The following is a 24,685-nucleotide window of genomic DNA, read 5'->3' on the forward strand; positions in this document are numbered from 1 at the left end:
TAACACGATTGTACTACTCCTTTTGTTACACCTTTAGTCTTTGCAGAGTGTTTTGTCTTGATCTCTGCTTTACTTCGAGTAAGTGTATGCACTGTTAATGATTTCACTGTGCAGAAATTAGTTTGGGATATTGGGATATTTAAGTCTATCACTTGATTATTCATTATCATTCAGCTCATTCTGTGTGAGCGTGTGTGCGTGTGTGTGTTCAATGCCTTTTGCAAACAAAATGTCCCTCTTAGAGTTGGGAAATAAAAAAAAAAAAAAAACATGTTCACCTGGATTCATCTGATGTAACGGTGTGTTTGCGTCACCGTGGCAACAGGTGGCAGTGGGTGATACAGAGGTCTGGTGCAGGGCATCAACAGCAACACGTGGAAAGGGAAACACTATTCACACAACCATTTCCGTGACAATTTTCAAAATAAAAGCACGTCCTTGTTTATTTTAGTCGACTCTTTTCTTTTCCACTGTAATGCTCTATTCATTTGCCATATTGAGTCACAATATGAATTGTGAGCGTTGATAACAATGTTGGTGTTTCCCGTCAGATGTTATGTGTGTTGCATCAGCAACAACGTGAGTTTAAAATGGAAGACATTGATTCAATCCCATTAAACTAAAGCGTATTAGGCGATGCTGTCTAAACCACTGTTGCAGTTAGATGTCCGTTAATCCGATCCAGATGCTGCAAAACTGCAAGTTTAAGTGGAAGTATTTTATGGATGAGTAACTCCGGGCAGCTTGACACGACCTCATCCTCCGAGGCCACCAGCTCCACATCAGATTACCGAGGAAGAACTGCGCACTGCGGCTGCCTCTCTGCCGTTCATCGCAAGGGAGAACCGACCTGGAGGTAAAGATAACCAGCGGTACATGTTGATATCAGAATAATGTGCGGCCACATCAACGATACCGAAACAGCTCTTTGGCATCGGTGCGTTTCGGGTGATGATCAGCTTCATGTTTCAGCTCTGACTAGGTCTCAATACATCCCGTGGTCTCTTTTCTGTGGTATGAATCACCAGGCTGAATTGAAAAAATCCGTCATTTTGGGATTATCGTGCTCGCTTGCCAAGCCGGATAGCGGATTCTAATTAATCAACAGGTTTCACGAATGACTAGGATGCTGACTTTAATTCGGCTGACATACGACACACGCTTGGGATGTATATCACATCAACAAAGCGTGTTTACGATTTGATGAAACGTTTGAACATGATATGTGTGTGGGATTTACCAACATAAGGACAATTTGTTAATACTAATTTCTGTTGTGTTTATGTCTATAAGAAAGACAACACTGAATTTGGAATGATTGATCATTGATTAATTGATTGATTGACTGATTGGTTGATTGATCGGTTGATTGATTGGTTGATTGATTATTGAATAGAAAGTTCACGAACTGTTCAAACCCTAGAGCACCTTCACTGCAAAGAGTGACACCACCGACAGGTTTGTTTTACTTAGACTGCAGTTGTGCATAAATAATGCATGTCCTTCATTGTTGCTTTACTACAGAAGAATTTTCATGTAAACAACAGGTTAGTTTTTGTCAGGCATACAACATAGTAATAGGTCTGCAGTAAATAATTACCGCGACTAAAGTACAAACTCAAGTAGTTCACAGATGGTTGCACATTTATTCCTTTCAGAGTTTTAACAGTATAAGCTGTCTGCATATCCTTTTTTATTTAGTATGATATTGCAGTATATGCATGTAATCTGCCAATTATTTAAATCTTATTTTCGTCTATTGGCCAGCAACCCACTTTCCAAAACCCCAAATTTTATAGTGTACTCTCATAAAAAGTAAACGTTAAAAAATCAGCAAGTTGTTACATTTAAAACGATAGAACCGCTAAAACGCTGACATTTTTTACTTGAATATTGACTGATTTAATTCATCGATTCCCAGAACAGTTGGTGATCAAATATCTTTCAGCTGATTCATCGATAATAGAACATGTATCAAGTTAATCGCGACCAAGGTGTAATTTTAAACCATCACTCAGTGAGGACTGCAATTAAGTGAACTGTCCTTTTGCCCTGCCGCAAAAGATAATCACCTGAAACACGCCTGAGTTTGCACAAGAGCCGGGAAGAGGGTGAAGGTCAACACAAATGAATGAGGTTTCTGTAAATCTGAAGCTTTTACTTCTCTGGAAACTGCAACGGAGCAACGCTTATTTTGTCCTTAAAGAGTAGTTAACAAGAACAGACCTCTGGCCGCCCTGAGCCAAGCAGATATCCTGCTGAGACTTAACTGGAGCTGGAATTAGCGCCATTATATGTGTAGTTGTTTTTAAGTCATGTTTCAGGTCTGAACAGAAATATTACAGAATGTGGTGTCAAATAAGTGTATTTATATTTAAATGTTAATTCTATATTAAAGTGTGACACTTTATGATATGGTGGTATTTCACAAGAGATTCCCACATGACTTTGTTGTGTTTCAGTGAGCAGGATGGAAGGTGTGTCGGAGTGTTTATGAGCACATGGCGTCCACGATATCCCAGCTGCAGTTCGGCCGGCTGCGTGGCCTTCGCGCTAAACTCCTGCGGCGCTACGAGCACCGGCCTTTGGTGTCGTGTCTGGCCGGTCTGTACGGCTGCCAGTGGAGACGCTACGAGAGGAACTGCACTCAGCCGGGAGACTGCTGCTGCAGCAAGGTCAGAACCAGCGTCCAACACAAAGAGGTGCACCGGCCACGTCTGGTCCGCTCATTGTCCATCTCAGTATGCAGAAATGGTGAAATAATGGGCTGCAAGTGAGAGTTTTAGTTTCCCATGACGATCCAAGTGCCCTTCAAGAAATGTTTCCAGTCCTACTAAAATAAAAGTCTGGAGAAACTGACTCATTGATCTTTTACAAACTACTTAAGCCAGACCCAAACCTTTTTTCTTTTCTTTCTTTTTTTTTTTTTTTTTACAATCACAGCCACTAGAGAGGTTTCCTGTTTAAATTCCTCTCTCGCCCTGGAGGTCAAAGACCGATTTCCAAGAAACAAGGCAATAACCGGAGAAAAAAAAACAAAAAAAACCTCTTTGTGTTAAAGTTCGATGTAAAACAACTTGGGTTTCATGTTTTGTTGTCTTTGACAGTTGGAAGGCGTCAGCTTCGCTCTGCTCGTGGCGGCCTTCTGCCTAACACTGGTGTTTCTCTACTTCTGGGGACAAGCAAAGAACGACTACAATGACTTCGACTGGTGCGTTGAGTCATACCTGCAGTTTATAGTGCAATCATGTGTAATCACCTCGCTGTAGCCACAGTAGTGTCGACCTGCTCCAAGAGTAGAAAGGAGCTCTTTTCCCTGTATTTAACCCTGTGTTCACCCCACTCTCTGTGCATGCTGTCAGTGCTTTCTGCCAGCTCCAGGCTTGCCGTGTGGCAGTTTTGATGAAACATAATTAAAGAATATTGAACATACATGAAGAAACACACAATTGATACAATTAAGGTTCTCAAACTAGATTATGATGCAGGTGATACAGCTGAAATCACATTAAGGCCTCATCATGTCAGTGGGTTTTGCGCGTTGAGGTGTGCATTCCTGAGAACAGTTCAGTTAAATTAGCGCAGAGCAGTTAACACACAGTAAATCTGGAGCTCTGTGGACCACCGTCTGTTTCCCATGTTGGTAATCCAACCTCAGCTTCAGCCATAAATAACGCCTGCAGGAGAAACCAGGTTTTTACGAGTCTTTGTTTAAAGACGCTGAACACCAGATGAGCCTTTGACATGAACTAAAAATCCACTGAGTGAATAGTTGCCGGTGTATTCAGGGATGTAAACAACCTGTAGTCAAAAGATGGAAGATTTGTTTTACCGTTTGGTAAATAATGAATCAGTAGTTAAATTATTATTCTAAAGATGTTATGCACGACTGATGGACTGACAACAAAGTCTTTTGAAGTCACATGCAAAATCACGTGTAAAAACAACGGTTGCTTTTTCATACGCGAGCAGAGTAACGTGCCAAATCCTTTTTTGTTTCTTGCATTGTTGTTTCAATCACTAACAGTCTTTCCATCTCTACCCGTGTGCCTGAATTGGCCCTCGATTGTGCAGGTTTAACTTTGGGAACCTGGGCTTCTGGTTTCCCTGGTCTGTGGTGCTGCTCGTCATTGCCGCAGGCTTCTTCACCTACATCACGGTGCTCATGGTGAGGAGAAGACGCATCACTGATAAAAGAGCCTTGTGTGACAACTTAGATCAATGTTTGTTTCTTAGAAGTAGTTGTTAGAGTTTTGCAAGGCCAGTCATTTAGTGCGATTGAATAATATTTTCTGCAAGTGTTGATAGGAATAGTTTGACATCTTGAAAACCTACGAATCTTAAGATCGCTCATTTCACAGATTTTTAAATATTTGATTCAAGACCAGACTCAGACTGGATGTGTCTCCCCTGCCTTCAGTCTTTATGCTAAGCTAAGCTAATAGCCTCCCAGCTCTGGCGAGACATGAGAGTGGTGTAAATGTCTTCAGCTTTACTGTCTGCAAAAACTGCTCTCCTCTGAACAAAACAGAGGGATGTCTCAGTCGGTCTTGAGCGCAGGAGTTGAGAGTAAGCGCTCTAGTCTTAGCTGTCTGAAAACATTGAGGAGGCTTCGGAATACGAAATTACGTACTGCATTGTAAATACTGGTCTATCTGTGACTTCTACTGCAGTTATAACATGACTGTGTACAGTTAATCAGATTGAATGTGTCTTTGTCTGTGCAGCTGCTGGCTGTGTGTTTGTTGTCAGAGGGCCAGAAACTCTATTTACACTGGAGTCACAAGGTAAATAAAGATTATTATTATTAAACTCCTCCTCCTTGTCTCACCTACAGGACCAGTTATTATATCGACAGCAGAATCAATATGCTTATTTAATAATCACAGACGATACAAACGGGACCACGAATATAAATTGTGGGGTGGATGTTAATGTTGGCTCTTTGTCAGATCGGGATCCTGGTGAGCCTGATGTTCTCCATCGTAGCCACGGCCGTCTTGTCTGACCTGTGGAGTAAAGAATGGAAGACTTTACTACTTTCCTTCCAGGTGATTCCCCTCCTCCTCCTCCTCCTCCTCCTCCTCCTCCTCCTCCCACCAGTTTTCATATTTTCCTCAGCGTGGTTCACACTCCTGACACCTGTTTTGTTTGATAACCTGACCAGGTGACGGCGCCTTATTTACATTTGGGTGGAGTGTTACTGATGACGGCGCTGGCTTGGCCGGTAGCTTTGCATTTCTTTCGTATGAACAGCAGAGGTGAGGTGCACATATTTTGTTTGAATGAAAGTTGTGCCAGTGTCAAGTAAAACAACAATGGCCTCTCTAGACTATAGAACACATTTTTCCTATTTGATTTTCTTTGATAAAAAAAGATGAGGGGACTCAAACCTGCATTCCTAAATATAAAACCGGTGTCAGCAAGCACTTAGCTTAAGAAAAAGAATGGAAACATGGGGAACAGCTAGCTTCACTCTGTCCAAAGGTAACAAATCTACATACCAGCAGCTATAAAACTCACTAATTAACAGGTTATGTTTTATTTAACCTTCACAAAAGCTGTGTAAAAATCTTTTTTTTTTTTTTTTTTTTGCCCAGACCTGTATTTTTACACTTGCTCTTGTCTTGTAACTTTAAAACCAACAAGGGCCTTTCCCAGAATAAAAAAAGAAAGCTTTTAAAATTGAATTTGACCTGTTTTGAAGATTCCACTGCTATCTGTATATATAATCTGTAAATAACTGTACATGTGTCAGATCTCGGACTCAGGACCTTTCTAAGATTACTTTAACCAAATTCGCGACTGGTTTTTGGACCATGGATCATGTTTTGGAGGTATAAAGTATAATATTAGGTTCAGTAGTAGGTTAAAAATATTTCAACACATAAAAACAAACGGGGAACTCATGCAGAAGAGATTCTGACATGAAGAAATGATGACATCTGATAATTAAAGACAATTAAAAGTTTTGGACAGTATTTATCACATTAAATATAAGACTTTTTAGGACCTACAGAGACCCTGATCCACATAATGTGACTCGATTAATAAGATATTAACAAGTAAACTTGCATTTGAACTGAGAGTGAGTGTGGTTTGTGTTTCAGTAAGGCGGGGCCTGATCATGGGGGTCTACCTCAGCATCCTGTCTGCTCTCTACTTGGTGCCCCTCGGGTTGTATTCTCCTTGTATCAAAAAGGAGGGGACGCTGGGCCCTGCACCGGCCCTCATCGGCCACAGAGGGGCCCCCATGGTGAGCAGTGGTCTAACGAGACGCTTTAACAGCTATGGTCATTAATCCTCGTGTAATTATTGATCTATTTTTCAAAGGTGTTTTCGGTCAATTGTCTCACTGACGGCAATATGCAACACTGGTACCCTGATCCAGTCCAGCATGAGACTCGAGTCTTCTGGACGAAAACAGGAATGCAAAGAAAAATGAAGATGGCAACTAATTTTGTTTCTAGTCTACAGCTCGCAGCTATTGTCATTATTGACTAAACTGTGGATTATTTCCTTGATTTAAGAGTTTAGGCCAAAAAAAAAAAAAATCATTCACAGTGAGCCCGCAGCAATTAGCTTGTTTTTTTTCCCCGAATAGTCTAAAGGATAGAGATTGTATATTTTCTCTGCCATCTCTTACTTGTTGTTAAATTCAGAAATTGTCGGATTAAACACACCCCTAAGTAAAAAAAAAAACAATTAGCAGCCGATAATGAGAATATTTACCGATTCATTTTCCTAATTGACTAATCACCGCTCTGACTACAATAATCAATATTTCTTCAATTATTCTGGAAAAGGTTTTATCTTCTTACACCAGCAAAATGACCTGGAAGGGCGGCAAACTCATTTCACTTAAAGTTTCCTGCTCCTTATACTACCATTTTTTTGTTAAATGTGGACACGGCAAATCAATGCAAAGTGCCGCGTGAAGCAGAATAAGTTCTGTGATACTGTGTGTTCCTGGTGTTTGGATGCCGGTAACCCTGTCACATCCTTCCTGTCCCGTTGTTTGTAGTCCAGGCACGATGCCTCCCTTCAGCGCTATACACTGTAAAAAGTGCTGTCAAAATGTTTACACTTCATAGCGCGTGCCCCCTGCATGTACTGAGCACGGATGTAAGTTTCAGCGCCATCATGTGAATGTTCAGATGACCTGTCATTGTGTGTAAATCCATTTGCAGCTGGCTCCAGAAAATACACTGATGTCGTTTCAGAAGGCTGTGGAAACAGGAAGCGGAGGTCTGGAGACTGATGTCACGATCAGGTCAGTCAGCAGCTCACTGCATAAAGAATGTACGTGTGTGTTATGTATGTATTTATATGAATATTTCAAAAGAGACCAAAGTGTTGTTCTGTTCTGTTATACTGGCCGCTCTAGTTGATACTGTTGTCATGTCGCGGTCGCAGCTCTGATGGCGTCCCCTTCCTGATGCACGACCACACCCTCCAGCGGACCACCAACGTCCACGAGGTTTTCCCCAATCGAACCGGCAACCCGGCTGCCATGTTCACCTGGGCTGAACTGGAGAGCCTGAACGCCGGGGCCTGGTTCCTCTCAGTGAGTGTTTTATTTTGTTGAGTTCATTAAAGTCTGCTCTGTTGTTGTGGTGGTTAGTGCTGTTTATTCCATAGCCACAGAAGAAGTAATCAAGTTTTTTTCCCCACGTGCTGAACAGGAGGGCTGAAACATTCATCCTTGAATCAATCAGTTTGTTGACTGACAGAAAATTAATCTGCAGTTTTAACAAGTTTTTTTCAGGCAAAGATAGAAGACAAACTTTCAGCCGCTCAGTTAAATTACTGTATGCTGGTTTTTGACTATCAGAGAGACAAAACAGGCTTCAGGACTTATTTATTACATCAATAAATCAAGAAATAACAGTTTAATAAATCAGAAATGAAAGCAGTTATTAGTTGAAGCCCAACAGAGTTATTCTCCGCAAGATGATCGAACTGACTAGGTAATAGTTCAGATAGTTTGGAGGAGTTCACCTTTAAAGTCAAACTGGAAAAAGCAAAAAATATTTTAAATGTGTGCATGTGAATACTTGACATGCTTGTCAGAGCTGGAGTAAGTTTCATGACTTGGAAATTGACTTAAAGAGACAGATGTGAGGAAGATGCGCACACTTAACATATCAAATACAACTTCAGACGCACAATCAAACAAGTAGAAAATATACGAAACAGGCAGAGTGTTAAAGATGTGTACAAACATACATGGCTGTTGTCAACACATATGCGACACATCAGCTGGCAGATGAGGAACATATTGAGCGGCGTGTTATGTCACAGTATTAATTAGATATCGACGGTGGTCCCCTCCAGCACGACCCGTTTGGAACGGTCGGTTCTCTGGGAGCAGACGAGCGGCGGGAGGCGGGAACGCAGCCCGTGTGCAGCCTGCGGACCTTCCTCCAGCTGGCAGCTCAGAGAGACAAGCTGGTGATCTTTGACCTCTACCGTCCGCCCAGAGGTCACCCGTATAGAGACACCTGGATCCAACGCACGCTGGAGGTCATCCACAACGAGTCTTCCGTTCACTCCGCACAGGTGAGGCTGTCTGATGGTTGACGGAGGATGTCAGGGATAGAAACAAATTCTAATAACAAGCTAAACCAGAAACCCCAGTCCCCCCGATGATGACACGTCAGGTAAAGTCTGATTGACCACTTCCTGTCCACCTACATGTGTGTTTCTGTGTGTGTGTGTGTGTGTGTGTGTGTGTGTGTGTGTGTGTGTGTGTCTCCAGGTGCTGTGGCTGCCATCAGACCTGAGGGCTCTGGTCCAGGAGATGGATCCTGAGCTCCAGCAGACCTCTGGCAGTCGGCTCCCCCTGGAGGAGCTCCAGAGGAACCACATCGTCAAACTCAACCTGCACTACAGCTCCATGTCCACTGAGCTCGTCAGGTCAGTGTGTGTGTGTGTGTGTGTGTGTGTGTGTGGGTGTCGAAGACTGTTTATTTTGTGACACATCATGACTTTTCCTCCTCTTCGCGTGCAGGGAGTACGCTGCAGTGAACATCACCACCAACCTGTATGTGATCAGCCAGCCGTGGCTCTACTCTCTGGCCTGGTGCAGTGGAGTCCACTCGGTCACCACCAACGCTCCGCAGCTCCTCGGCACCATGAGGACGCCGCTCTTCCTCATGGTAGTTCACGCAGTTTTTACTCCACTGCATTTGTCTTGACAGCACCGAACAGTGCGTACGGAACACTCAAACTCCTCTGCTCCCTGTTTCTCAGACTCCGGACGAGTATAACCTGATGTGGATTCTCACTGATCTGTTGTCCCTCCTGCTGATCGTCATCATCTTCATCTTTCACTGGTGAATATCACACACGCAGTCACAAACAGAGCCGTTTAGCAGGAAGATGCACGCCGTCTGTAGATGTGGCAGTGACCCAAGCAGGCAGCTGGATCTTTGTGAAACAGGAGTCACATGTTGTGTTCTCTGGCAGGTGGAGAGAGCGAGGACTGGCTTTCTGCTCGGGCAGCAAGATCACGCTGGACAACAGCACTTACAGCAAGTTCAAAACAGGTGAGCTGCGGTGAGGAAGTGTGACGAAAGGTTACCTACATGCCAATTTTTTTTATGGGTATCTATGTACTTATCATCCTTGGGTTGTTAAAAATAGGGAGGACTGAAAAAATCAACAACTGAGATTTAGAGGCATTGTTTCCTGCTGTGTACTGTCTCCTGACCAATTAATACAGGATGCAACATTTGCATCTCTCCTTTTAGAGCCTGGTGCGTGAGCGTGTATTGGATGAGACTGATTAAATGCATTGTGGTTTGTTAATGAACATTCAAGCAAAGGCAGTCATTTCTGATTAAAGCCAAAGTCGAACACTCTTAAATGGTTGTTATTTCTGCTCCAGAGGCTGAGAAATAAAGGCTTTAGTGAATGCTGATTAAAGATTATGCAATGTGACGGTTTACATATTAGTCGTATTTTGTTGTATTTTCATGCTGTAGCTTTTCCCTCGTCTGTGGTGTTCATGTCTGTCTTAACATGACTGAAATCAAACAATCTTTTGCTTTTTCCGCCTCCCATCATAGAGATGAGTGACATCTGGTCGGTCTCCAGTGCGAACTCCCAAGCAGAGAGGACATTCAACCTGGCAACTGTGACTGAACACTGACCATATGCCAACCTGGCAACCCTGAGCCTCATACTGCCAACCTGTCAGATCTCACCATTATACTGTGTCAAATGCACTTTAATGAAATAAAGTGATGGAACCATTTCTTCACTTTGTTAGCCGCTGTTTTATCATAGATGTTCCTCTAAGTCGCATGTTTGTAAAAGTGATTTTTAATCACAGAAATAAAAGATTTCACTTTTTAAAGGGCCACTTTTATATTCATTAAATACATTCAGTGACTGGTTAGCTTAGCATAAGGCGACCAAATAAAAAGATCCCTCTAAGATATAGATTCACAATCTGGCACATCAAAATTAAAAGAATATTTTCAAACATCATTTAGGTGTTTTTTTTAAGCTCCTCTGTCTCTTTCCTCAGCAGCACATAGAGAGAAATGAACGTCTCTGTTCTCTTTGCAAAATGTCATTTATTCATGTCTACATCAGGAAACGTGGTCACATCATGGATGAAACAATTTCTCCTTAATATAAACAAATATTGATGATTATGACCCGATGCTTACAAATCAACACTAATGGTTCAGTACATGTAGAAAATATGACATGAAATCAGTCACTGTCTACTTTACCTGTTCACCTGAAGCTAACTACCGTGGATCAACATACACGGAGGTGGTGTTTGAACTTTGTGGCACACATTCGGACATCCATGACTAACAATGCAATAAAAAAAAAAAAAAAGGTTATACTTAAATACGTTTTAAATCCAGATTAACTCACAACAGTTCACAGCACTGAGTTTCTTCTTCATACGTATCATATTCATATTCATATATGTTTTGACTGCATGAATTGACAAACAAACAAACCGATGACATGAAAGGAAACTAAAAGAAGACTGACAGTCCTTTAATGTGAGTGGGTTTGCTTTGGTGTCTATTTTTTTTAAGCGATTTGATCTAAAACATTCAGAAGAGACTATAATTGACGTTGGATTGGTGAACTGATAACAAAGCTACTTACAAGAACAAGAAATTAACAAATCTGCTTTGGTCATCGGTGACAGTGAGGGATCAGCTTTTGTTTGTAAATCTAACTAAAGTCTAGGATATTGTTTTGATGTCTTGACAGAGATGCTGGCAATTTAAAAAAAAAAAACAAAACAAAAACTGGGGTGTTAAATTCTGTCTCAAAAAAATCTAATAATTATATTGGTGGTAATCAACCGAGAACAGTGATTTTAATGCTCATAGAAAGAAATCCAAATTGCCGATGGTGGGAAAAGATCATTTAAAGGCAATATGTGAGATTTAAGACAGGGCCGATACATAACAACATGAATGAAAACGTTGGCATTACAGTGACACAGTTAACCACCAATGAACTGCCGTGAAAACACTTTGTGGGACATTTTAAAGAACGCAGTCCATGTGTGAAGTAAGTCTGAGTTTCGATGAGTTTCCAGCCGCCCGCTCACTTGCTGTTGCCTCGGGTCGATCGCTGTTTGGTCATGGTCGTCAGCATCTGGCTTATGTAAGAGGTCAGCAGGTCGTCCATTTTGTAGCCCTGAAGGGTTGAGGTCAAAGGTCAGACAGTCTGTACTAAATGACAGTCTGTATGAGAATAACGGTGCGTTCAGTGTCTCACCAGTGAGGTCTCACACAGCAGTTTGCTGCCTCGGACCAGGTTTCCGATGGTGATGTGGAAATACGTGTTTCCACTGCTCCAGTTGGAGATCTTAGTGAAGGGGTGAGTGGTGAGGATGTCCTGCAGGTAACATAACGAGTCAGATGAGCTCAGATACAGCGCTGTACACATACAGTGCATATCATACACACACTCAGACCGGCAAGGACATTACAGATAAAACACACAAGCTATTGCACATTTAAAGAAAAAAGGTTTTGGTGCAGAAATATGCACCTTCAAACCATCCTGACTAAGATTTAAATCCTTAGTTCCAGTTTTTAAGGTTCATGGGTGGATTATGGGTAATGAAGCCCCTTTTTTTACAGACTGAGCAGGAAAAGCCAGATCACAAAACTCAGAGCACAACAGAGTTTTAACCCAGACTGTTGACACGAGGCCGCACAAACTACACAACTGATTTCAGGAATACTCAACAGATGATCTCGGACAGTAAACGATCGCAATATTCGACAAAACCACATGAGAAGTGATTGATTGCACCAGTTTTTTTAGGAGCGGATGTGATGCACTCTGCCCCAAACACATAAGATGTTGATCACGTAACAAACAAAAAAAAAAAGATGTGAAAAATAGCTCGGAGAGGATTTTTCAAAAAACGTCAAGGAGGAAAAAAAAGGAAAAGAGACCCAAAATAACCTTCAATCTATAAAAAACACAAACAGGAGTTTTATCTTTTACTTTTTAATACTGTAACATGTATTTCAGAGAACAACCTTACTCCCAAAATAGCAAACTACTGTGCACAAATATATGAATGACGTGGACTCACCTTAGACTTGGGATCAATGAGACTGACTCCATGTTTGTTGATCGCTATCAGGAGGGTTTCTGGGTAGTTTGGATCAGTTGTTTGCTGCGGAACAAAGAACAGAAATGAAAATAAAACTGGCAGTGGAAAGTACATTTACAATTTTGAGTTACTTGTGATTTGAAATTCTGCTTTCTTCCACTTCTCTCTCTCCTAATCTGCTACAGCTCTCCACTTCATTGCTTTGAAAGTGTTGGTTACAAGGCACTTTGTCAGTTCAGATTACTAATACAGAATATAAATCAACTAATAAGTGATAATAGTTTGCCATAGATTAAACTACCAAGCAGTACACAAAGTAGTTAAAATTATAAAATAAAATATACTTTATTTTGAAACTGACCTGCGTGAAGAGAATTTTTAATTTAATGCTAATAGGAAATGAAAACCTGAATGCTTGAATTTACCTTCTAATAAAGACAAAATAATAAAACAACATAAAAATATGTAGCAGCAGCAAACGTGTTTACCTTGACTTCAAAGAAGGCAGAACCGAACGTGGGCCACTTGTAAATGATCTTGAGGAAGGCGAGTTTTGCTTCTTCTCGAGTTTTTCCTGCGTGCTTGTTGAACAGCGCCATGATGGACTGAGAGGGAGAAACAGAGAGGACACACCAGGGAGAGATAAACACTCTGAGGGTCGGTTCAGTATTAGAATGCGTCCGTGTTTGTTGGACTCTTTTGCCATGAAACCCTTGGTTATATTCAGGTTTTTTGTTTTTTTTTTTGCTGCTCCGACATGTCGGCTCACCCTCTTCCAGTCGTCGGGGGACAGGTGTCTGATCTGATCCTGAGGGACGAGCTCCTTCAGGATCTTGGAAATGTTTTGGAAGTTTGATTTATCCTCCTCAAACTTCACCCTGTAGATCAGCGCCGCCAGCTGGTGCACCTCCTCCTTCGGACACTTGTGGTAGCCTCGCAGATACTTGGGCAGCTCCTGTAGAGAGAAGCAGAAATGCAGCATGTCTGTGTGCGGAGTTTAAATGTCAACATTTACGTGGAATATTTTCTGAGTCTTATTCGTATTTTTACGTGAAGGATCTGAATGCTGACACTCACTTGGTAGTAGTGGAAGATGGAGTCGCCCATGGAGTCTTTCCCTGGCATAGTGTTCGTCCACAGCTTCTTCATGAAGAACACCTGATACGTCAGTGAAGGCACTACACCTGCACACCCAACAGATAACAGTTGGAGGAAGTTAAATCAGTGGGAACTATAAAACACATGAGCTTTACAGAAAAGATCATCTTCTTTACCGTCTTTCACATGTCTGGCTTTCTTGATCCAGTCGGTGAGGTGCCTCACAAAGTCGAAGAAGAAGTCGCCATCAGGAACGCTGATGACCTGCAGAGCCAGAAAACCAGCATTTGAACATGTTTATGCGTGAGATGAGTGTTAAAAGCACCAACAAAACAATCAGCCGAGGTCTGTTCATGACTGTCACAAGTCATAAAGCCCTTGAATTGATGTTTTCATGAAAACGTGTCATGTTTGATTCACAGCCGGTCAGACACCGGAAGAAAGGCTTACTTCTCTCATGTGCACCGCTAACGATGTGTTCTTTTTAAGCATTTATACAAAAATGCAATAAATCATAGACACCGTTAGATGAACGAAACCAGGCCCCCTTTTAAGATCCACCAGATCCCCCTGCCATGTTTTACCATTTAATAACCAACCGGATTCAACTTCATAAACAATTGTATTCGCGTCAATAAATTCAGTGTGACAAAAATCTTAAGTGACAAAAGGAAAAAAAAAAATACAATCGATAAATTTGCTAAAAATTAATACGTAAAAAAAAAAATGGATAAACAATCAAGACATAAAACAAAACTAAGGCCAAACAATGTTCATGGTCTTTAATCCTTAACTGAATGTGTCGAGGAGATTTTTTATAGATTCCAGTCATCTAGCTAAACGAGATGAGGTAGCTATTGTACTTTTTGGTCGTGACTCAGATGTACTTTGTATCTTGTGGTCACTAAATTACTCAGTCTGTATTTAGTAGAAAGCAGGTACTGCAGTCGTCACCTTGTCGGTGATCTTCACAAACAGACTGAAGCCTTCGGAGGATTTGAGCATAAGACGCCCAGAGATGTTGTGGCAGAAATCTTTGGCTTTGGTGCTCGACTCCACTTCAAACACCTGCGAACACAAAAAGCTGCTCGATGAAAAACTGTGAGAGTGTAAAAAAAGTGAGGAAACTTTTTATCTATATGGCAAAAATGTTCACAGAAGGGCCAAATATAAAATGTTGATGATGTGGGGTGAAGACCATACATCTCCAACTATGACTGCTTTCATGATTTCAGTTTAATTGAAGGATGATACTGAACCATTTCCGACCTTTGTGAATGATAAAAATCGTTCAGAAGCTTTTAGATGTTTTATTAAAATGTAAAAGTGTTAAAGGCACATGATAAGACTTGTGCTAAACAGCAACAACCTTTTCCACAAGGAACAAACATGTTTTTAATAGTAAATGCTAAATATATGTAACAATCTCACAGGTAGAGAAAACTCATTAACACTGATGAGAGTATGAGTTTGTTAACATCAGTGTTGTAAAAAGTACCTGAAAGTCATACATGTGTGTACAAATAAATCAGACTGAAATATTACTTTGTTAAAAGTTTAAATAACTCATACTGACTTGAGTAAAAGTATCTCAGAGTATTTGATATTAAATGTCACATCAAAAGTACCGGTAAAAGTAAATTATACATATATTTACATTCATGTATATACTGTATACTGTGAGTCAACAAATGTTCTCAGTCTAACTGCTGAACATGTGAAACCAGTCATGTTGTTAATGGCAATAAGTATAATCCCCACAAATTAACTTTCCAGTTACTGCATATCATTAATAGTTCAGTCATCACTGACCTCGTCTGAGTCGTCAGGGAAATACACTTTGTGGAAGATCTGAGTGGTTTTGTGCTGGATGGCCTCCACCTCCACCAGGTGAGGGGGGTACTTCCTCGATCCGTTTCTACAAACGGATAACAGAGATTAGAGAGGAAACTGATGTCAGCTGAGCGCAACAGACGAGGAGGGGCGTGTGCCTGCGCGCGTGATACCGTAAGGCTTTCTGCAGCCGCTGCATGCAGTCTGGAGCCAGCGGGTAATGTTTCTTGGCCTGGAGGAACCTCTGGACGTGAGGGAGCAGGATGTTACTGGGAGGAAACAAACCAGTGCAGAGCCACAGCAGCTCCCAGCCCTTCTCCTCACTGTACCTGCACACACACCCAGACACACACACACACACACACACACACACCAATTACGTCAGAAGAAACTTTCTTTGACCACCATGTTGTTGAAATCTTGTTTGTGCGTGTGTTTCGAGCGTACTTAATGTGATTATCGGTGAGCTGTTTGAGGATCTGACAGAAGATCTCGTCTTTGAGCGGCTCGGCCTTCAGCGCTCCTTCAAAGATCAGATCTGTGAGCTCGTTGACTGAACGGACCCGTTTGGACGGGTAGTCGCCCATGTACTTCATCACAGGTGCAGCTGAAGTCAAGGACAACAGGGACGTGCATCTGATGCTGGAGCAGAAAATCTATCGGACCTGATATTGGCAGCTACAGTCCAGGAGATACGGTTGTTTGGCAGCAATTTACTCCAATAAATAAAAGACATTTTATACAGGAAACAAGAAAACAACGGACGAAAACATGGGTAAAAGGGAAAGAAATGTTCAGATTATTCAATTTTTCACAGTGAAGTTTGTTTTTAGGGAGAAAACAAAATGAGTTTGAGACCCACTGATACAGACTATCACCTCTTGAGGTACCAAGTGATATTATTACTTAATTATACTTGATCCACCACTTAATGCAATAATTTAATTTAATTTAACTGCTAATTTCTGCTAATGTCATTTATCCACTGTATAACACAATGCCATATACAGTCCTATATATTTATCTTCATATATATATATATATAAATTCATCCTCTATACAGCTCTCTACATTTATCTTATTTGTTTTTTATGTTCCGTGAATTGAATTTTATTTTATCTTTTATCTTTTATTCTTATCTCTACTTTATATATGATGTACATATAGTTAAGAGTTTATTGTTTATTTATTGTCTACTTCCATATTTAGATAAGAGTTTATTGTTTTACTGTCTATTGTTTACTTTCTATATTTAGCTTTATACCTCTCTCCTACTTGTAAGCTGCTGGAAATCCAATTTCCTCTCGAGAGTCATCCCAAAAGGATTAATAAAGAGAAGTCTAAGTCTAAGTCTATTAGACAGGGTTGCAGCTGGCTGCTTTAGCATGCTAACTTCAGTAAACATCTCACAGCAGAGACATCTTTGACATAACAACAGCACTGTTGTTTCTTCACTTTCTGCAGTTCAGTTCAGTAGTGTTTGAAAGTTATAAACTAAAATTCTGGCTATATCTTACAAATGACCCCATAACCACATTCAGAAAACACACACACACACACAACATTAAAGGATATCCATGAAGGCGAGGCAGGCCTCCTGGCAGAGCTCCTCGTGAGCCAGGACTTTCTTCAGCAGAGGCTGTTTGAGAGGCTCCCTGGTGCAGCTCCACAGACGCTCCTTCCCTCTGGACTTAGAGATCATCACCCTGCTCAGAGTGCTCTTAGGAGGAGGCCTGGAGAAGATGAAGCACACAGAGTAGGTTGTGATCACGCTGGAAAGGAAACGACACACCTCATGTGTACGAGTAAAGGATCGCGAAACACACCTGAAGTAGTCGTAGGAGAACTCCTCCAGCGTGTAGGCTTTAGTTTTATCCTCCTTGTCAGAAAGGGCTATGTTGGACAAACCGATGGATTCTCTCCTCTGATCAGGAGTCATGGTCACGAGAGCCTGAGAGGGAGGAGGAGAGGGAAGGAGGAGAGGGAAGGAGGAGAGGGAAGGAGGGGTCGAGACAAAGAGCATCCACGGATATTTTTCTGTTTGAATAATTGCTATCAAAACCATAAAAACAACACAAATACTGCAATACTTACATTTTTGGTATCACATATTAGACATACAGCAGCCCCGAGGGACAAAGGAAGATTTGTATTTATTCTGCTGATCAATTATCTGTCTGATCTAAACTGAATTGTTTTCTCTCCTGAGTTCATGACGTTAAAAAAAAACCCAGTTGTGCCAGGATAACATTTTCAAGTTGCTCAAATTTTTTCTGTCGTTGGAAACACATGAAAAAAAAAAAAAAAAAAATCCAGTTAATTTTTATCCATGTGTGAAATCAAGTCAAATTTGAGATTTTTCTTTTGCGTCTAAGAAACTACGAGAAAAAAAAAATATTCTTGCAAGTACAAGTGAAAAGAACTTTTTTTTTTTTTTTTCCCCTCAGGAGAAATTATTTTGCATGTATGAAACTTAAGGAAATTTAAGAGCTGGAGAAAACTTTTTTTATGTAAGGCTTATTCACTTATATTTTCCCCTTGGTTTCACACATGAGAATTTGTTAAAACAGGTGGGGGAAAAAATTAAGGAACAAACAACTGGCAAAACTTTTATCATGTAAAGTCATAAACACAAGAGACAAAACAATTTAAACCAAAATAAATGGCCAGAAAAAAAATGTCTTCACTTGCCCCTCAGGTTCTTTATAAACATACTATACGTGAAGTAAGTAGTTTTTTGTTTTAAAATGCAAAATAAAGTTTTAACGCTCATTTTACACTGAATTAAAGCTCATATCATTTCAGGGTTGTTAGTTGATGACCGTTGCTGTCTAACTCACCACTAAGTCGTACTGAGGTCGGGTGATTGTGGGCAGTACGTAGACGCAGTCAGCAGGGAAGTCCCCTCTCTGTTTGGTCCTGTCGTTGATGCCGTGAGCCCAGCCGGAGTTCATCACGTGCTCTCCGTCGTGTTCGTCTAGGATGATCAGATCCCCCTTGGAGAAACTCAGGAACGTGGAGTCGACTCCTGCTGCAAGATGAATATCACAGTTAAGACATTTAAAAAAAAAAAAAAAGGACACTTATGGTTCAGTTTTATGCTCACGACCATCACGGGGTCTTACCGGGGTTGGGACAGTCCAGCAGCCCCACCACATACTTGGACCTCTTCCTCAGACCCTCGAGGAAGGACACCACCAGATCTCGGATGTCCTCGGCGTTGTTGGAGGTGAACGTGTACTCGTCTCCTTTGATGGTGGCCAAAGTAAAACTCTGGCCCTGGAGTTTACCCCCTCTGGAAGAGTAACATTTTATTATAACCAAAGACTGTTCACTATGCATGACAAAGACAACTACCAAGCTCTTCCCTTCATTCCCTTTAAAATAATGTGGACCATAATTAAAATGATCATATTCCCTGACAATGTCTTTTTTGACATCAGCTTTGCTGTCGATAAATGATCACTGGTTTCGCTCCATTAGTTCCTGCTCTTTTGTACTCCACTCCCAGCACACTCTCACGGGACGGTAAAACATGCTCGGCTGTTTTCCCCACTGGGTTAGTACCTGCTACTCGACACAGCAGTGATCTCCGGGAACGAGAGCTCCAGAAGGACCTGCTCCTGCTCATCTACAAAGTAAACTCCGGTCCAGTTCACCGCCACGATCACGTCGTTCTTGGGCAGACTCGGTCCTGTGGTAGCACAGCGTCATATATCCATGAAATCACACCGCAGGTACCCACAGTAGACACAGCGAGAGTGTTTTTCTGCTTTCATGGTACCAACCTGAGAATTTGAAGGCCTCGTAGAAGCGCGAGAAGAGTAAAGGCCACTTTAAACGAGCAAAATCCACCACGTCCTCCTTCACCCTCTGCGTGTTCAGCCTCCTTTTGCTTTGTAATCCCTGAACAGAAAGGGGTGAAATGATTCACTGTCGCACAAGTTGTTCGGAAAGCAGCGGAGAGGTGTCAGTTCTGATACCTTTTTGTGGGCGTTGATGATCAGCTGGACCCACTTCTCGGCAGTCTTAGTGGAGGTGATTTCTCTGTCGGGGATGTAGGACGGGATGAGGCTGAGCAGGCGGTCCTGGAGGATCTCGGAGCCGTAGTCCACATAGTACTGCTGAGAGGCCAGCTCGGCCAGGTCCTCCTCCTGAAGAACAGACACAGGCCATAGAGACGATCATGAGACCTGGTGACTGACAACGTTCTGCTCCTTTACAGACTTCTCTAGCGAAAAATTGCAGAATTATTTGTATAGATCATGAGGGGGAATTTAATGTTCAGTAATTGTCTCCCAGTATTTTGTCCTCTGTGCTTCCCCTTCGTTATCTCATCTGCTGTTCCACCTTAACTGTTCCTCGTCTTGTCGTTAGTGTCTGTGTATATCGTCTCTGCTTTTTCCACCGTTTTTGTCAGTTCGTTGTTTGTGTGCCTGGTGTTATGTCCATGAAGTTACCTGTGTCTCTTCCCCGCCTGGTATGTTTTTGGATTTTGATTTTGGTTTTTCTATGTTTGATTTGAACTTTGCTTTTGGTTGTACCGTGTTTGGGTGTCTTTGTTGCTACTTTGGCTTTTTGTCCCTTTTTTTGGTCTAACTCCCTTTTTGTTTTTTGTACTTGTTCAGCTTTTTGGTTTTAATAAAGCTCACCTTTTGTTCCTCATCCTGCCTCTCGTGAATCTGCATTTGGGTCTACCTTAATTCTACCCCAACTGTAACAATAAATATGATTTTTAGTTCTGATTCTGATTTTCAGGGATGATGGGGAAACTATGGCTGATAAAGCACCTTTACCAGGCATATTTATAGACTACTGGTGGTCTTTTAATGCTTAATAGCTTGAAGGAGCTCCAAACACTGACTGCCCTGTTTCTTTCTTCATCAGGAGCCAAACAGGAATAACTCCTTCATATGTTTAAAAATGACTTTCTTTACATTCAAACACTTTTAAAGATTAATTTTTCTCCATTTTGGCTTCATTTCTATATAGCAGGTGCAGAGGGACAGAAAATTATTGTGGAAGAGAGAGAGACAGTGGATGACGTGCAGCAGAGATCCTGTGTGATGACTGCATCGGTCAGTAATCTGTCCACCAGCTGTCTAGATTTTGTCTCTATAGCAGTCAAAGTTTTAAAAGGCATTGAGAAAGTGATCTGCCATAAGTGAGGCGTCGATCTGGATTTTAGATATAAATGACACTACACTTGAGATATTTCCTTATAAATTCAGCTGAACTTTTATCATTTGGATTTGATTATGTTGGAAATTACACTGGAGTCTGATTTATTGCTTTTTCTTTTTGTTGCTCTGTTTTAATTTCTCCACAAGATGGAGACATGACCTGCAAAGAAGGCGAGCAACACAGATGACTTTTATTCTATAAAATGCTGTTTTTTTTTTTTTTTTTAAAGACGTCTATAAGAAGAGTCTGTGCTCGGTCCTCCTCATTCAATAACTTAAACTACAGAAACTAAAAGTACAAATGTGCTGGTTTCTTTTAATCTTAGGAAATTATTAATCCAGGAATCCTGCATCAAGAGATGTTTTGTTCTGTCCTTTTTTTTTCCGTCTGTGCTTAAAGACTTTAAACTCGCTGAGCTGACTCGTCACTCACTATCAAAGGCAGCCGTTCATAGTTATTGGAAACTCGGATTGGAGGCATCATCGATTTCCACAGAGTAATCTGCTTTATAAACTCTGAAGTGGTTATTTTCATTAAAGCAGCGTCTTCATTTTGATCATCGACCTCCTCCATAAACAAATCAATGAAACGCCTTCAGGCACACCTGCTGCATGTTAAGCCAAACACAGCCGCTCACCCTCTCACAGCGGTACTCTCCAAATTTCACCCCTCGGACGATCTGCTGGTAGATGAGGTTGTTGGCCACATAGTCCTCGGCCGGGTTGTGCCAGGGGTTGAAGATCTCCTTCCTGAAGAACAGCCTCCAGGGGGCGTTCCTCTCCTGGGCGCCCTGCTCCTTCGCATACTGCTCGCACTGAGAGACGGCGTCCATGACGTGGTCGCTCCCGCTGCCCAGCGACGACACCTGAACCAAGCATTAAGCAGGACATCTGTCAGTGTACAAGCTACATCTTATCAGACCACACTGACTTTTAATAGGACATATAAACTCTTTCAATATAGAAATGAACGTGTGTTTTTTTACTTTGTCGAACAGGGCGATGTACAGCGAGAACCCGAATCGATCCCTCAGGTTGATCTTGTCTGCCAGAGCGTTGCAGAGCTCGCTGGCTGTGGTGGCCGAGTCTGCCAGGAGAGTCTTAGTGGTTCCATCCATAAACGTTACAGGTAACATGATGGGCTTCTTAGATTTAGTGGCCTGAGGGGCAACACAATAAAGTTCAAGTGCGTAATTCCACAGGGATTTATTGTAACGTCCTACAAATGTCACTTTTAAACAGCCGTGTAACCCTGTAAAATTGAATCTAAGGTCCTTCAACCCTTTAATGATGCAAACGGTACGTGCACTCAATTAATTTTTGACACATCTCTGCATCGCAGGCTGATTAAAAGACGGAACGACAACACCTGCATATCTTCACAAACACAAAAAGCCACCAAGTTACTGTCACTGTCACATCATTCAGATTTAAAATCTCCCAACGTTTGACTGATTGTATGTGTGCTGTTGATGCCTGTTCAGTGTACAAAGTGATCCGTAAAAGGGTTCATAACTCTAAGATCAGTTAAACGGAGGATGATGACGACAACCCTCAGAGGCGCCTGTGTAAAAGAGCAAAATATTCCTGGAAATCAGTATGAAGTTATCTGATTTTAAAATAGAGCCAATCGTGCACCTAACAAGCATAAACGCAAACGTTTAATATGATATAACCTGGTCATTTTGTTGCTGTTGTATTGTGAATATGTTAAATAATATTAAAACATGTGTACAAAGTCTCCTAACAGGTACAGTCAGATACCAAAACATTTAATATTTTGGCTTAAACTGAATTTAAGGCTTTTTAAGACTTGCTGATAAAAAGAGCAGAGGGCACGTTCAGCACCTGTAACTCCAACCAAGATGGCGGCTGGGTCCTCGTGCGGTTGACAAACGTCCTCCTCAACCTTTCCTCACAATATGGAGCGTAACCAGGGGGGCCGTTAATCAGAAACGTCCTCAAGTACTGAAACACAGAGGATGGACAATTAAGAATTCATCAAATCACAAACATCATGAAGCATGAAAACCGATTCCAATGGAAATCCTCACAGTGGAGTAAAAGGTGACACATGAAGAAGAGAGAAGAGTAAACTGAGGTTTTTTCTCTGAATGAGGGGATAAAGGCATCAATTGCAAAATGTAAACGTAATCAAAATCATGAGATGAAATTCATCTCTAATATTTTACATTTTAAAAAAAGGTTTCACCTTTGTGATTGCTGGAAATATTTAGCCACCGCAGTGTCTACACCAGCTGACCAATCATCAACAGGAAGAGAATTAGGGCTGCATCTAATGCATGTTTTAAGTTTTGACTAATCTGCTGCTAACTTTCAGTCAGCTACTGAGTTAGTTTATAGAATGTCAGAAAATTGTAAAAGTCTGAGATGACGTCCTCAGGCATCTTCTTTTCTCTGAGCAACAGTGCAAAAAACAAAATGTTCAGTTTACTCTTCCACAACAGACAGAAAAGCAGCAAATCCTCACAATAACAAACTGAAACCAGGAAATTTAGTTTTAAATCATTGTCAATTGAATAATATTTCGGGATGGATTTTTTTCCTTTGAGAGCGTCATTTCTCTTCACGCCTTGGGTGTTTTTTCGGAAATTGATGTGTCCTGTCTGTACACTCGATTGGGTTCTAATGAATCTGTTGTACAGAAAACAAAAGGAGAAACAAACACAGAAGAACAAAAAAGATGTGTTTCCTCGGCTCTCTTCGGTCTGGACTTCTCAGTGTGACATGTCTGCATAGCCTGTATTATGATCTTTTAAAATGTTTTTTCACAGCATGAATCGCTTTTGATTATTGGAGTGAATGAAGACGACACAATGGAAAATAATCATAGACAAGAAAGCATCAGCCGGATGTGCTTTGATGCCTCTGGACGACAAACACCACCTGAACTCTAAAATAAAACTCAATCCCACCACAGTAAAATAATTCTATTGCAGAGAATAACAGACAAAGGATGATTCTGGGTCAAACCTGACAAATCAGGAGGTCGTGGATGAATTGCAGTATTCAAAGCTTTAGTATCATCGTGTACCGTGCGGTCTCTCAATGGATTGATGTGATTTTGAGGTTTCTTACTTTGACGAACTTCTCTGAGGGGGCGAAGCAGCCGACGCAGAGGGACAGCAGGATCCAGCCGCGGGCGTGGCTGCTCTTGGACGTATTCTGAGAGAGCTGTTTGCAGATCTGACAGTAGATCTCATCCCTGAGGCAAGAGAGAGAGACAGCAGCTCAACAAAACCAGGTCCACAACAATGTCAACCAGAGTCAGCTGAAAATACAACACTAAATGAGTAGTGCAGTCGTTTACTGAGGCCTCCACCCATTTAGCATTGCGCTTTTGTAATATTGTTGGGCAAGGTAACAACATGATTAGGTAAAAAAAAAAAAATAAAAAAATGATGACGAAAACGATGAGCTGGTCTGGATTTTTTGGATGACAATAAAGAAAGATCAGGTACTTCAACTTCAGTCGCTCACCTGAGGGCGGGCCGTAAGATGCCGTTGCCGATGATGAAGTGAAGCTTCTCCAGGTTGGAGGTGGGTCTGTCCTCCAGCATGCTGTTCCCCGCGAGGCCATAGTCGCCTTCCGTCAGCCTCCGGGTCACCTGCCACGGACGATGAAGAGAACAAACCCTTTAACTGAACTCCTCCGCTCTGAAATTAATCATCCAGCACATTAACAGGTTCCTCCGCTTCTCAGGAAAAGTGTTCGCATCAACCACATCTGTAATGACGGGTGAAGATAAATGACCTAGTTTTTGTAGATGAGACGGGACAAAGAACCTTTATCGTAACTCAAGACCTTTACATAGCATGTGTGAAACGAAGGAACCGGGGAACTTTGGTGTTTTAAAGGGTTATTTCTGGCAACTAAAATGTTAAAACACCAAAGACACACAAAAACACAAACAGACCGATCAAGGAAGTG

At 41.5% G+C, this 24,685-nt stretch overlaps 2 protein-coding genes across 4 annotated transcripts in view; one reads left to right on the forward strand and one right to left on the reverse strand.

Moving 5' to 3' along the window:
* The first annotated feature begins 489 nt into the window (after window positions 1–489).
* Window positions 490–10,262, forward strand: LOC119031048 (glycerophosphodiester phosphodiesterase domain-containing protein 5-like). The gene is made up of 16 exons (XM_037119169.1): window positions 490–856; window positions 2,463–2,675; window positions 3,108–3,211; window positions 4,075–4,168; window positions 4,728–4,787; window positions 4,953–5,051; window positions 5,168–5,261; window positions 6,111–6,256; window positions 7,191–7,273; window positions 7,417–7,567; window positions 8,338–8,562; window positions 8,762–8,919; window positions 9,014–9,161; window positions 9,256–9,338; window positions 9,472–9,551; window positions 10,074–10,262. The coding sequence occupies exons 2-16, from the start codon at window positions 2,502–2,504 to the stop codon at window positions 10,154–10,156; spliced, it is 1,782 nt and encodes a 593-aa protein (XP_036975064.1). The 5' UTR covers window positions 490–856; window positions 2,463–2,501; the 3' UTR covers window positions 10,157–10,262.
* A 144-nt stretch (window positions 10,263–10,406) lies between these two features.
* The window catches only part of myo7ab (myosin VIIAb), a 37,895-nt gene continuing 23,616 nt past the window's right edge, over window positions 10,407–24,685 (reverse strand). For 2 of the 3 annotated variants that reach the window (XM_037119167.1, XM_037119165.1), the window contains 23 exons: window positions 24,235–24,362; window positions 23,833–23,959; window positions 22,582–22,701; window positions 21,720–21,893; window positions 21,372–21,599; window positions 19,534–19,704; window positions 19,339–19,456; window positions 19,118–19,244; window positions 18,676–18,845; window positions 18,391–18,581; window positions 17,377–17,501; window positions 17,126–17,283; window positions 15,998–16,151; window positions 15,724–15,879; window positions 15,530–15,635; window positions 14,672–14,785; window positions 13,894–13,981; window positions 13,697–13,803; window positions 13,389–13,574; window positions 13,108–13,224; window positions 12,599–12,682; window positions 11,767–11,886; window positions 10,407–11,685 (listed from right to left, as the gene is read on the reverse strand). In XM_037119167.1, the coding sequence (XP_036975062.1) occupies window positions 11,593–11,685; window positions 11,767–11,886; window positions 12,599–12,682; window positions 13,108–13,224; window positions 13,389–13,574; window positions 13,697–13,803; window positions 13,894–13,981; window positions 14,672–14,785; window positions 15,530–15,635; window positions 15,724–15,879; window positions 15,998–16,151; window positions 17,126–17,283; window positions 17,377–17,501; window positions 18,391–18,581; window positions 18,676–18,845; window positions 19,118–19,244; window positions 19,339–19,456; window positions 19,534–19,704; window positions 21,372–21,599; window positions 21,720–21,893; window positions 22,582–22,701; window positions 23,833–23,959; window positions 24,235–24,362 (3,162 nt within the window). In that variant the 3' untranslated portion in view covers window positions 10,407–11,592. The remainder of the gene's footprint in view (window positions 11,686–11,766; window positions 11,887–12,598; window positions 12,683–13,107; window positions 13,225–13,388; window positions 13,575–13,696; window positions 13,804–13,893; window positions 13,982–14,671; window positions 14,786–15,529; window positions 15,636–15,723; window positions 15,880–15,997; window positions 16,152–17,125; window positions 17,284–17,376; window positions 17,502–18,390; window positions 18,582–18,675; window positions 18,846–19,117; window positions 19,245–19,338; window positions 19,457–19,533; window positions 19,705–21,371; window positions 21,600–21,719; window positions 21,894–22,581; window positions 22,702–23,832; window positions 23,960–24,234; window positions 24,363–24,685) is intronic. The other variant, XM_037119166.1, reaches the window with a different exon arrangement.

The sequence above is a fragment of the Acanthopagrus latus genome, chromosome 13 (genome assembly GCF_904848185.1).
Source record: "Acanthopagrus latus isolate v.2019 chromosome 13, fAcaLat1.1, whole genome shotgun sequence".
Classification (NCBI taxonomy): Eukaryota; Metazoa; Chordata; class Actinopteri; order Spariformes; family Sparidae; genus Acanthopagrus; species Acanthopagrus latus.